The 14,928-nt window shown below is 40.1% G+C and overlaps 1 protein-coding gene across 1 annotated transcript in view; it reads right to left on the bottom strand.

The window, feature by feature from the left end:
* Positions 1 to 5,419: 5,419 nt before the first annotated feature.
* Positions 5,420 to 14,928, bottom strand: part of LOC129722065 (organic cation transporter protein) — a 65,006-nt gene continuing 55,497 nt past the window's right edge. The window contains exon 3 of the mRNA XM_055675289.1: positions 5,420 to 7,270. Within this exon, the coding sequence (XP_055531264.1) occupies positions 5,649 to 7,270 (1,622 nt within the window). The 3' untranslated portion in view covers positions 5,420 to 5,648. The remainder of the gene's footprint in view (positions 7,271 to 14,928) is intronic.

Below are 14,928 nucleotides of genomic sequence, written 5' to 3'. Positions count from 1 at the left end.
TATACCAAATTATTTGAGTCTGACCTAAGGCTTTGAACCTCGAAAGATATCAAAATAATATTGATTTTTACAGTCGCATGATATTAGACATCAAAAATTTCCTTCAAAAAAGAGTTGAAATGTGCTTATTTAATAACGCATAAAATAGCGTCGTAACAGTAGAAAAAAATACTTCAATCAGGATTGAATCTCCGAGGATGTATTGAATATCTTGACCACAGCGTCTACGCCAGCTTCTTTCTGCAACACTGATTCGATATTGAGGAGAGCTGGGTTTGGTAAACGGCTAGGCAGTGCGTAACAGCAGTACACCCATACTAGTTAGCATCAAATTGACCCCATTGAGGTCCAAAGTATAATTCCATATCCCTACCTTCACGTGGTGCCGACTGGAATACGAGCAACCAAGGGAAGATCGGTAAACTGGTGGGAACTTGGTCGTATGCTGATAGGGAAGGGGTAGTTGTTCTTCTTGGAGAGCAGCTAGTCCGAGCGTCTGTTCCCCATGATAGGGACGGTTCAAACAGCGGCTGATCCGAAGCGGACGGTTGAACTATGAGATGCGGTGTCTCGTCGGCTACACCCAAGACGACAGCCCCGTCGCAGCTAGGTAGCGCAGCTCTAGTAAAGCAGCATGCTAGTTAAAATAAACATACTACGAACAATCAATTTTCAATGTGCACTGCCCTCACGAATGACGACCCGATATAGAGAAAGAAATGTTCTAGGCACAGCTAAAGCAACTCCACGATAGCTGCTCGCGTAGAGACATCAAGATCGTCATCAGGGACATGAACGCTCAGATCGTAGGGAAGACATATATTGGCCGGTGATCGGCCGCACAACCTGCACACCGTGACGGATGACAACGGCCAGCGATGCGTAAAATTCGCAGCTTCCCGCAGACTGGCAGTCCGAAGTACTTTCTTTCCCTAAAAAAACATACACAAAAGCACCTGGAGATCACCTGACCAACGTACAACAAACCCAATTGATCATGACGGCCCGTTCTTCTCAGACATACAAACGTACGCACCAATTACGGTTCGGATATTGGTTCGGACATGATCACTCCGATCGAGTCTAGTGCGACGAAGCAAAAAGTTGACGGTGTGCCTGATACGGGCGGTAGTCCTCTACGGAATCGATACAACGACACTTCTGGTGGAAGGCCTTAACGCTCTTGGAATTTTCGAACGGAAAGTGCTGCGGACTATCTATGGCGGAGTACAGACGGACGACGGATAATGGCGACAGTGCATGAACACGCGCTGCTTGCAGCGAACCCCATTGCACACCAGGCCTGTGGTGGGCCGGTCACGTCGCGAGGATGCCGGACGACAACCTTGTAAAATCACTGTTCTTCAGCAACCCTGTCGGCACCAGAACTAGGCGCAGCGTACACGATGGCTCGACCAGATCGAAAAAAACTTGCGGGTAATGAGACGTCTGGGGAACTGATGAAACACAGTCCTAAACCGAGCAGCATGACAACAACTTCTTGATACAATACGAACCACTACGGCTCTCGTCTGATTGGTAAGGTAAGTAAGAGAGCTCAATTTGTGTTGATTTGATATTCTGATAAGAAGTCTTTAATAATATAATGAATACAATCTTCACCCTTCGATCACCTCACAGTCGTTCGTAAGGAGCTTGCCGTCCAAGCTGGGAACTGGATGAAAAAAATTGGGTCCTTCGTTTTTGACGAGAAAGATCCAATTTGAAAAAAAAAAGTTATTTGCGCAAATCTAAGTGAAGAAAGAGACTAAAAAGTGCAATAACTCCTGCTAGACTTGATGGATTTTCCTAAAAATTTGTGGTATTATTCTACACTAAAAGTACTACAAAACGCATGGTCAAAGTATATGGCAGAGAGGTAAATTGACGAAAAAAATTCTTTTAAAAATTGTGAATTTTCAGTGTCATCCTACTCTTCTCAACATCGCTAGAAAAAATATCTGAATATCTGAATAACGCCTTCTAGCGATATTGAGAAGAGTGGGATGACCCTGAAAATTAACAATTTTTAAAAGAAAAATGCGTTTTTTTTCGTCAATTTACCTCTTTGCTATATATTGTGACCATGCGTTTGGAAGTACTCTTAGTGCAGAATAATACCACAATTTTTTAGGAAAATCCATCAAGTCTAGCAGGAGTTATTGCACTTTTTAGTATTTGGACGTTTTTGAGCATATCATTTTCAAGGGCCGTTTTACCCCACTTAACCTCAATGAAAAAAATTGAAATTTTGCAAAACTTCCTACCTTGAATAGACAAACAAACGCTGAACAAACGTCCCTCAGAAAGGCGGTTGCGGCTCTCGCGAACTGGCTCTTCAGGTTAGGTTGCCGAAAGTTACTTGCGCAACCGAGAAAAAATGTTCCAGAATTGGATTTCAAATGGCAAGAACAAAACTCTTAATGTCCAGTAAAGGTGAAATATGTTCCAAATTGGGCTCAAAATGGTTAATTACCGCTTCTGAAGGCAAACCAGATCTTTAGTTATCTTAAGTTGAGCTCAAAATCTGATTTAAAATGGTGTCTGAGATCGATATTTGGCTTCTGCGCATCATCAGGATTACGGAAATACAGTCAGGTCAGGCAGAGGATGCGTACCTCGTAAAAAACCGCATTATTAAAAAAATCTGCGTGGAGTAAACCATTAAGAAAGTATTTGGAAAAAAAGTCGCTCTATGACCATTATTTAAAATTGTCCTCTTTTTCAATCATTCCGGATCCTTCGGAGGGCGGAAGTTTTTTTTGCTTGATAAACACTTTGGTGCTTATTACGGGAGTCACTTTACGATGAAATCAAAGTGAAGTGAATAATATCCTATTACGGGACTCACGTAAGTGAGAAAAACGTCGCCAAATGACATTTGCCGTGGAATCTGGGTATTATGAGTGTCATATCACTGAAGTGAAAACGGAATAAGCGACGTTTCGTGTGGAATTATTTTACGACCATTTTGAACGGTGAAATGATTCCACGAACAGGAGATAAGTCTATGAAATTGCTTGATTTGTGATCTAATGATGAATGTTGGATTTATTTTTCAGTAACGAAACGAATGAGAATTCGATACCTTGCCTCAAAGCGATCAAAGTTTCAACTTTTTGACCGATGAAAAAATGCACAGTAGTTCATGAAATTTTTTGATACCGAAAACAAATTTTTTTTGGTGCCAAATGTCTTAGAAATGCAGAAAACGTCAGATCTGGTGTTATCTAAAAAACCGGAACAAATCGGCTTAAAACTTTTTGAGCTGTGAAACATTCTCATTTCACTTATCCTATACTCAATTTTACTTCACTGTCAATCTCACTTCACAAAGGTAATTTTTGTCAACTCACTTGAGGTGGAATCAGGAATAGATCATTGCATACAAAAAATAACATAACTTTTTTTTACTTTTCGAATAGGTCACTTTTTTGACACTTCCCACCGGTTTGTTTACAAGGTGTTTGAATTTTTTTTCATTTATCGTTCAGTGATAGGAGTGAAAATGAATGATACAAGTACGAAAAAGATCAGACAACTCTTCGCCTATGCGAATGTATTATTACCAGTAAAGCAATTTTTAACAACACACTTCCGCGTTTTCACTCGAAGTGAAAATTTTACAAGTCCATGTAAACAAACTCGCGACCACTGTCAAATCTCATTCTTTTTCTTTTTTTTTTGTGACGTCACCGTGCGATAATCTATATGTCTCAAAAAGTGAAGTGAGCATGAGAGTGAAATATATTTCACCGTGACGTAATAGGGAGCTTTGTCTTTTACTGAATAAACACTTTGACGTTTCTGGTTAAGCACCCACGCAAACTTTGCGTTCGAGAATCATTCTGCAGGAAGAATTTTATTCGCCACAGTGTGCTGCAAACTCACCTTCAGCTTCAATAATAATTCACCAGTTCAAAGAGTTTTTTTTTCATCTATCGTTTATTTGACACGGCACAAATACAATTTAATGTTTAACGGCGCCAATTATATCTGATGACTTAAAATCTTCAAGCAAATTTTTTATCCTCGCTGCCGACTACGAGCTGAAATTAAGTCTATCTTAAAACTAGCATATATTTTTAAATCAATGTTTTGTAGTTGAATGGTCGTCTGATGATCGTCGAATGGCCATGAATATGCAGCATGTATGGATTCGTTCTGCTAAGCCACGATGCCATGAGCTGGGACAGGGGCTTGTAATCCTCGGGTCCTGGAAATATCGTGCGGGGTTCTGTTGCTGGTTATGGTTCGTTGTAGTTGTTCGCTGTTGTTCAAGCCAAGATATCACGAAAGGCCTCGGGTTCTCAGGTCCTGGCGGATTCGTGGGGGGTTCAGTTGCTGATTCCAAAATCGAGGTCTATGACGTGTTCTTGCCGTTTTGTTGAATGTGGATGGAAAGGAATGGGACTAGACTGGGGCGTGGATGGATTTAAGGAAAATGTCTATAAGGGACATGTAGGGTAGGTCACGACTCGCCAAGACATCACGAACAGGAACAGCTGGTCCTCTACCCTCGGCCCGGAGGGACGTTAATTATTTAGATCTGGCGTCATGGTGTACAGGGCATGACCAAACAACGTGCTCTATGTCGTGATAACCTTCACCACAGGCACAGATATCACTTTCCCCGAGCCCAATACGACGGAGATGCGTATCAAATCTATAGTGATTGGACATAAGCCGCGACATCACGCAAATGAAATCTCGACCTACATCCAACCCCTTGAACCACGGGCTCGTCGATACCTTGAGTATAATGGAATGTAACCACCTTCCCAGTTCCCCTCTGGTCCAAGAATTTTGCCAACTGATGATCGTATTCTGACGTACAAGTGCAAAAAATTCATTATACGATATTGGTCTTTCATAAATGTCACCGTTTGTTGCGCCCACCTTAGCCAAAGAGTCCGCTTTCTCGTTGCCCGGTATCGAGCAGTGAGAAGGGACCCACACTAAGGTAATCTGAAAAGATTTTTCGGATAAAGCACTCAGATGTTCCCGTATTTTCCCCAGGAAATACGGAGAGTGCTTATAAATACCTATTATTATTGACAAATATTTTGTATGCATCTGATTTTTGATTCTAAAAAAGTATATGCAAATTTACTTCTTTCCCAGTTTCTCCAGCAATTTCTTATCGATTTTTCCCATGTTCAAATTTCGAAAAAAAAAGTAATAATGTTTAAACATAATATTGAAGCTTCCGTTCTACCGATAGTTGTCCCATGTTTTTAGGTAATCTTTACAGATTAATCGAAAAGAAATTGAACATCTCTACAATTTCTCGGCTTATGTTCAATTATGTTTGACTCAGCAAGAACGGTATTTATGACTGTGATAAAGGTTTACACAGCTTAAAATCAATTGTTTGGCTAAAATCAATCATTTTTATCATTTATAATAAAACAAAATATTTGTTACATATCAATAATTGTTCTAAAATTTATTCCACACTATTTCACTTTACAATGTACAGATTTTGCTACTTCTTTTTCGCAACATTCAAGCATACCACATTATTCACACATGCATCACACTCACAACCCTCGCGTCAAATGTTCCGAAAGCAGTGTTTGTCTAACATTCAAGCTTAATCTATACAAAAGACAGGGGAATCAAACTTGAATTCTGGCTCCCGGATTCTACCGCTCGATCGTCTGCAACGGAACCATCTGCTGAGCCGGTGGCATATCCTCTATATGGGTCTTGTTTCGTCCCAAGCAGCTCGAAAACGCCGTATCGCCCCGGCCAAAGTTCTCTCCATCCTGTAAGCTCTGGGGCATTGGTTTTCCGTTGGTTTCCGGCAGGAACAGTACCCAAGTACCGGAGATCAGCGACATAACACCAAACAGTACTGCCGGAATTTTCGGATCGAAAGAATCGAACAGGATAATCATCGGTGTCGAAGCACCGGCCAAACGGGCGCACATCGATCCCAATCCCATGGCGGAGTTTCGCACCACTGTCGGAAACAGTTCGGCTGAATAATTGTAAATGACGGCAAACGAACCGGCGATGAACAGCTTGCCGAACATTACGATTGTGGTAGATTCGATACTTCCTCGAGTGAGATACGCAGCTACGATACAACAAATGCCTCCGACAATCATGAGTGAGCTGGTAATCGAGCGGCGACCTAATTTGTCCAGTAAGAAACTGATCGCAATGTAGCTGGGCATTTCAACCAATGCCATCAAGAACAGAATTAAGAAGGGATTTCCACCTAGTTTTCCGGAGCTAAGCGATAGGCCGTAGTACGTGATCGAGTTGGCAAACCAACACAGGCACACGTTCAGTGTCATTTTGCGGAGATTCGGGGTTTTGAACAGGTCACTCAACCCGGCACTTGCTTTCGGTGTGGATTCCACAGAATAGCTAGATTTGTCCTTTGAAAGGTAGTACTCTTTATCAACGTTCAATCCGCGTCCGTTCATGCGAACAGCTTTGGCAATAATATCAATGGCTTCTCGCTTACGATTCTGCATCCACAGCCAACGCGGAGACTCATCCATGACCCACCAGTGAGCGATCAGTAGTACACCGTGCAGTCCATAGACGACTTGTAGAATCAATCGATCAGTAATCAGGGCACCCCACGCTGCTACCAGAATGATGCCACCAGCGAAAGCCGCCTGGAAGGATATGCCACACGGTGTTCGTTTGCTCGGTCCAACCAGCTCCATGGTCAACACGAATCCGGTAATGTAACTTCCAGCGCTACCAAAAATACCATACAGATATCGAAGAACCAAGAAGGAGTAATATTCCGGTGTGAAGGCAACTGCCACTCCCAGGATCAACTGCAGCAATCCGGACCAGCAGAACACCTTCTTGCGACCGATCTTATCAGCTAGACCACCCAACCACACCGCACCAGTGAAGACTCCCAGCATGTAGATCGTCTGTCCCAGGGCACCCATCCAGCGTCGATCGCACACCAGATTCCACTCGATCGTCCGGGATGATTGGTAGTAAGTATTGTTGTACACATAAGAACCACAAGCGACGGTGGCATTCGCGGACGAACCGGACGCGAACATCAGACACGAATCCAGCTCGCCATCTTTGTTCAGTGGAATGTATTCTGACAGGGTGTCGAAGTCCACCAGCGAACTGGTAGCGTTCACCGAATCGATAGCATCGATAAAACAGCGATGTTCCGGAATAGCGGCCACCGTTACCAGCGACAGCATATGCAGACCGGCTGTTACCGCCGCCAACAGATGCAGGATGAACTGGAACGCTTGGTAACGACCGAAGTCACCTGGTGGAAAAAGGGGAGAAAAAAATGCGGAAGGTTAGTTTCTGTTTGCTGTGTAGTTGGCGGGGAGGTGTAAATTGACTGTTTTTTTTTCCTATTATTGATTCTGGAGTGATGACGTTCATAGTAAGATAACATTGCGACCATGCCAGGGGCTTGTTTGTTGGCTGAAGCAAGTTGCTAATCAAATTTGGCTGCTGACACAAAAAAGCGGATATTTTTCCCAGTCGCGAAGCGAACGTGCTCAAAAAAATTAAAACTAATTTAACTGCGGTGCCGAAATACTACTCGCCAACCAATTGATGGAGTTCAATTGATTGTGAATTTCGTTGCTTGCGGCGTCTCCGGCGTGACATGGGTGCCCAATAAAGATCATGATATGTGTATATATTTAAATTAATGTTGAGATATTTAGACTGTGACAGTTTCCGATGACCTCAATTTGTGCGTTACTCAAATCTGGGGCTAAAAATATGGATGCTTCAATCAAAATTACTGATTGAAGTGATCGATTGAAACGTTGAAACGTCTACGTCAAGACAATTTGCGTGAGTCAACGTGGGTTGAATGAAAATCTAGCAACGTGATCGTCACGAAAGGATGGTGAGATTTGGAGTACCGAGTAGATCCACGCTAGAGGATCCAATATGGATAACATTTTATGCCCGTATTTGGTTCAGAAAACTAAACATTTTCTTTTTTTTTATACTGAACTTTTTCAAAAGAGGGCCAGTGTTGAATACAAAGGGATGGCAGCCCTACCTAAACTCTACACGTTCGACAGTAGGCAACATCACGGGGCTTTATTTAAATATAAAGCCCCGAGGCAGGCGCCCAGCAAAATTTCCATATACTTTTCACTTTGGAGCCGTTCAATAATTACGTAAGCATATTTTTCCACTTTCTCCCCCTATTTGTTACGTAATTATTGAACGGCCCCTTTAGTCGGGAAGACTCTTCACTCATTCAACATAGCAAGAGATAGCATGTTGCCAGGCCCCTGGTTGAATACGAATGGGGACTGGATGGCACCCCAGGACTATGGTATTCCTTACAAGGTATGCGAAACGTCGCGTCCAGACTGGGAAGTCGGAATTCCTGATGTCTGTCCCGGCTCAAAGATATTTTTCACAGATGGCCCAAAAATAGGTACACAGATGGCCCAAAAATAGGTACACAGATGGCCCAAAAATAGGTACAAAAACTACAAAAAAGGTCTGACTAGAAAATACAGACATGCAAATAATTGTATTTTTTCTGAAGTCAGGCAGCGTTAAAAGCACTTAGTGCTTATAAATGTATATCCAAGATAGTCTGGGAATGTATTCTCGCATTGCAACAGTTGTGCCAAATAAACTTAGTAAATTTGTATTGGGTTTCTGGACATTGTGGCATTGGTGGTAATGAAAGGGTAGACGAACTTGCAAAGCAAGGATCTAACTCTCAGTTTATCGGCCCAAAACCTTTTCTGTGTCAGATCAAGGTTTTTTGGCAATGGCTGTTTACACCCCAAAGAGATTTGGTCTTTGAATCGTGGGAAGGTGATTGGCTTCATAAACCACATTTTACCTGACTGGGAGCGAGTCGGTGCTGGTACCTGATCACTTAACAATAGTAGTCATTGTATTTTGCAAAAGGACACGTATAGTAATTGACCGGGATATATGACAATAGTCCAGTGGTGGGCACCATTCCGCTAATTCGCTAATTCGCTAATAAGCGACGCTAAAATTCAGTTAGCGATTTAGCGACTTCGCTAATTTTTGAACTGGTTAGCGAAACTGTTAGCGTCGCTAAAATTTTGGCCTTCGAAACGCTAATCGCTAATTCGCTAAATTTTGTGGAGAAGCGACAATAGAAATATTTAGAAAAAATGTGAATTGCTGATGGCGTACGTAAATTGCTTCGAAAGATGAACATACTTTACTGCGAAAGTTACTCTTGTCAGTTTTTTTTACCCTAGAATGAAGTTCCAGTTATCGTACAAGCCACAGGAGCATTTTGAAAAACAAGCACAAGGTCTAGATTGAATTTTTGGCACACCAAGAACTTTGATGAATTGCAATGCGCTTGAAATTATGACAACTTTGGTTCTATTTTTTCGATTCAGATAATAATTGAATTTTCATGAAAACATTTCTAAGAGTATCTATTTTCAATGCAAGCTAAATAACTTTTGTTATTCTTGTTTTTTACAAAATCAAATATGAATACCGTTTCGTGAACCTCTTACTGTAAATAGCTTTAAAAAGTATTTGTTTTCGTTTATTTAACCAAAACAGATCAAAGTGGTCCAAATCTTACAAAACATGAGCAATAAATATAGCGATATGACTATTTACATATTAAAAAGTTAGCGATTAGCGAAAGTTCCGCAAATGTGGGTTTAGCGTTTAGTGTTTAGCGATTATCGAGCTAAATTTTCCGGTTAGCGACTTAGCGATTAGCGTCGTTAAATTTTCGGTTAGCGGTGCCCACCACTGCAAAAGTCCATAACAATGGACAACGTAATTCTAATTCCCTAACAATATAAGCATTTTCTAGTCTCTGAATAAGATTTATGTAAACGTATACGTATACGTTTTTTTTTAAATTGCTTTTAGTTTACAAAAATTATCTGATTATGGAAAATACATAGCTTACTAAGCGACATGCATGTGCAAAGTTTTAATCATCAAAAAAGTCAGTTTGGTAGAAAATTCTCGTTTTATAGCTAAGTAACATTCAGAGATTCCTCAATTTATTAGAGTAAGCAATATTTTTTTATAATTATCCCTGTTCTTCTAGCAAAAATGTTATGCATAGTTATTAGATATTAGATGGTAGTTAAAGAATTTATAATACAATACTATTCAACTATTCGTTTACTTGTGGATCGAAGTACACTTTTTTAACTGCATTTATCCCCTCGAACCTGTACTGAAGCTTTCTTTCAAGCTTGTGGAAAAGTACATAGTTTATACTTTCTCACGAGTTTGCGTGAAAGTTACAGTTTCATTAAATGTTGCATGCTATAACACCTTCACAAATTGCATCCCTTCGTTCCGTGGACCACTTTTGATGTGTGCCAGGAGCAAGATTTTATAATCAGTTCTCTTATTTTTCTCGTATTAAATACTTTCAAGAGTAGTGTGTGAATAAATATTATTATAAATACTCTGCCGCTCATAGCAAGTCCGTCCCATTTGCGCTTTGGTGCTGACGAGAAAACAGCAATTAAAAATCGTAACGCTTTGGGTGAAATTTTGCACTTGAATGCTTCTTCAATCAAGACCATCAACAGAATTTAGTACTGCAATGACAATTCAACACTTTCGTATCATAAAACTTGTATAAACACCGAAACTTGATTAAAATTTGTTGAAAATCATAAGCTGGGACTCATATGCGATGATCATCGCCAGAATGATAGCAAGTCAGTCCCATAGCCAGCTACGACCGGTGATAAAAAAAAAACAAACTACTGCAAATCGATGGTGGTGCTCTAGCTTGCGTTTGGAATGAATCCATCGCTGTTCAATTCATAAATGACCTTCTCTTGTGCTTCATTAAACAAGTTTTTTGTGAGAAGCATACGACAATGTACCAACTGTTCCGCTCAAAATAAAATTATATTTTGTTTTTACATTTCATACTACTGATAAATTCAAATTCAAAATTCAGTTCCTGAGAGCGGTCACACGTTCGTGACGCCGGACAGCTTTCACGGAGCAGTGGAAGCAAATATGAATAAACACCTATAGCTTAGGAAAATGTTCGCTCCGTTAAAAAAACAGCTGAGTAGCGTACCGAAGTATTTGATATGACTGACAAATTCTTCAAAACGAAATTCACGACAATAATTGAACAATTCTTAACCACGTCTTTACTTAAAATACGGATAAAATACGAAAAGTAGTATTTACTAAAGAATGCTTTAACTAAAAATACAAGGACACACCTAAAGCGTTCACTGTCAACAAACAACAGCTGAAAGAAGCTACTGGGGAAACTTTGTCTTAAAGAAAACATTGTACTATCAGCTAGAGCCACACGATGTAGACCGCGTAAAATTCAATCAAACTTCCTATCGAATATCACTTGGTACATCCAATTCTAAACCTGAAGACCATAAGTTGTGATAAATATCACATTTTTCATAATCACTATTGGCTGTGGGGTTAAAAAGCGAAGATTTTTGCAATAGGACCGACTTGCGATCACTTTTGCTATGGGACAAACCGACTTGCTATTTTTTCATAGTTCCTCAGAACGAAGTATTCAAAAATATTTGTTTTATCGAAAGTAGATATAAAAAGGAATTGATTCCATAAATAAACTCAAAATTGATAAAAATGCAATTGGGACGGACTTACCATGAGCGGCAGTACTGTTAATCCCATCGCTATTTACTCCGAGAGAGTTAATGGTACTGTTGACCGGTATCTCACGAGCTCAATCAATCGAAGTTTTTTTTAGTACGAGGGTCAATTCTTGAGGTCATTTCACTCCTCTTATAAATTTTTTAAAAAATCCCTCGACTGGATCTCGAGAATTATAGATTTTAAGGTGTTCGTTGAAAATTCTCAATGGTCATCACAATGATCAAGATTCCGAGTCTGTTCATGCAGATTTTGACGTGATTTGGCAACGGTTCAAAGCTCCGAAATCATCCCAGATTTACAACGATCGCTAATTATGTGCTGTGATTGATTATTACATTAATCACATGTGCTAGCCTATAACGTTTGCGGTAAAAAAATGTAATTTTTTTAGATGGTGATGGAAATAAAACTAAGACAGATAATTGAGTTGGATAAATTTCCCATTAATGGTAATTTTACTATCTCATTTGCAGAAAAAAATCTACGCCTTTGCGAGCGGTCTTCCGCCAGTTATGTTTTTATTAATTCCTCCTCCGTTTTCGTGACAAAAGTGTTGGAATAGATCCTGCGCTTCAAGTTTGCCTAGAAATTCTAGATGGGACGCAGCTGGGGGACGTTGGGCGGATTCACCGACTTCGGTACCGAACGATCACTCCGAGTAGTGGGCCGACGCCAAATCTGGCCATAACACCATGTCTTCGCCTTTATAGTATATTTCTTGATGAACGACGCAACTTCTGGCAGGCACTTCGTACTATAAATTTTCCCGTTCACGGCCAGCCCGGAGCGAAAAAAGAGCGGCTTTGACATCCCTTTCTCGCTGATTGCAGCATCTTTTTGGGGAACTTGGTGTGTGAAATAAATTTCGCCTCTGAGCTCACTTCCTTCGTGGAAGAAGTGAAATACGAAGTACCCTGCCAGTCGTTGCCATCCAGGGAGAGATAAGTCTCGTCGTCTATCACTACTGCCACGTCGCGATTCGTCGGGAAGATCGACTTGACCATCTTATTCAACCGCAGCTCTGAGACCAGTGGACGGGACATCCTTTTCTGACATGTATGTCCATGTTCTCCAGATACTTTTTCACTGTTTTACCGCATGCACCAACCTCCCGGCCAAGTGCACGCATACTTTTCCCTCAGTCTTACTCTTCAGCATCCTTTGAAGCTTCTTGTCGCTCAGGGTCGTTGGCCGTCTGGAACCGGGCTTTCTTTTGATGCTCTGATCGATGTCCAATAATGTCAAGATGTTTTAGATGCCGGAACGGGCATACCCGACGTCCACAAAGTATCGCACGATGTCCGTTTTTGACGCGGTGGGGTACCGTTCTTTGAACGCGCACACTTCTGAACGGAGTAGCTTCACATTTTTTGCCATCACAGTTAAAGTTCGATTGATAGAGCTGTCAATTTTTTTTTGATAACTCATGGGTTACTATGATTGATGATGCATAAGTAGTTTTGTCAGTGCGATTAAAGGTAAACCCATGAAGAATCGGCAATTTTTGTCCATTTTTTATCGCAAATGTTATTGCCCTTCTCGCATGGTTGACGAATAAGCCAATATGACCAAAATGCACTTTTTTGTTGATTCGACTCTTCTAAGATTAATACAATACTAAAAGAAACTTTTCTGTTTCAAAACATTCGAGAAATATTAAAAAAAACGTAACTACCAATTGCATTAACTCAATATGAAACGCAATTGTTTAAAAATATCGTTTTTGGGATTAAATTCTCATGTTGTATATAAATCTTTTGACGTAGTAGGACCAAGCATGGAAGTTTTCACTCACTAGCAAAATTTCATGCAAATGTGTTCTTTGATTCATCAGGTATCGTTCAAGTCACACGGTAGCGAGTGGAGTATAGCTGTTAGAGGTACGCGACATTAGGAAACGAGGGCTGCATACGAGTCAACTTCCAGGCACAGCGGAACACCTTACCTTTATTATGCATAAGACAGCTAACTGCTGGCACAACTACCGGAGGGCAGAGCGGAGAGCAAATTTATTATGTGCGGCCAAGCAAAACATTCGATGATACCGGTGGTGCGATCATCAGCGTTCTTGAAAATAAAGAGTCAGTTCTTTTCAGAACTATGAATTCTTGAAGATAAGAGTTATGAAAATTTTAACAACTACTACTACTACTGTGGAATGTTCATGGATTTTTCAATATATTTTTATATTTTTTTCATTTTTTAAAATAACGACCAGGGCACCAAACTTCACAGAAAGTAACATTTAAAATATACTAGAGCCACTAAGCCATACAAATAGCTTACTTAAGGCAATTTGGAGAGTTAAGTCATTATCATAATTATAACATTACCAACTAGTATGTATCGGTATAAAATGTTTTGGGCAAGATTTTGGATGAATTTCGATAATATTGCTTGAGCCGAAAATAAATTATTTTGAAATTTATTAACCAACACCCTAAAATCCAGGTTTATCGAGATCCAGTCTGTAGATTTTTTCATAAAATTTAACCAGAAGTGTAAAATAACCTCGAGAATTCACCCTCATACTTGGATTTGATGGATAATTTTTTTTATAATAACGGTCCAGCGGGGCACCGTGCTTACATAATAGAAATTATCTTGAGTTTAAATCAAAATGACAAGAAACACTATTCAAAATCAAAATCATTTTTTTTGGGGTACTCTACGGTATCTGGGATTCCGGCAGCCGAGAGACAACATATTTTTTTGAACCTGTATCAATCAAATAAATTCGGTTAGGTCACATAATCACACGAGAAAAAACGTGTTTCGCGTTGCCTCACTTGCGTTATAGCAGGACTCACTCTCGTGAATCATAATCACCTGACAGCTTTAGAAACTATATACAGTGCCTCCACAATCATGGGTCAGCTACAATTATGGGTCACTTTTACGCAAATACGTCTATTCTCACGAAACTTAACAATTTTCATTGGCAGTGGTATTTTTATAACTCAATTGTAACCCTATGCATACGATTGAAATGATTTAATGTCGAAAATGTTACTAAAAACAATATTTCTGCTCGGTGCAATAAGTGAAGTGACCCATAATTGTAGTAATGTCACGTTTTGCGGTGCACAATTGTGGGCCAGTCCATGTTTTGACTATTTTTATTACTTTTGCATGAAAATACATCACGACCTAATAAAATAACTTAATATCAAGCATTTACAACAATAAAATAACTTTTGTGATGGACTTTGATGGTTTTATAAACTAAATGATCTTGAAGGCCAAAAGTGACCCATAATTGTGTCTTTTGCTATGCAAGTACTATTTTTCTTCTTA

Source organism: Wyeomyia smithii, chromosome 2 (genome assembly GCF_029784165.1).
Source record: "Wyeomyia smithii strain HCP4-BCI-WySm-NY-G18 chromosome 2, ASM2978416v1, whole genome shotgun sequence".
NCBI lineage: Eukaryota > Metazoa > Arthropoda > Insecta > Diptera > Culicidae > Wyeomyia > Wyeomyia smithii.
The sequence above is the reverse complement of the archived record's forward strand: the minus strand, read 5'-3'. Positions and strand labels throughout refer to the sequence as shown.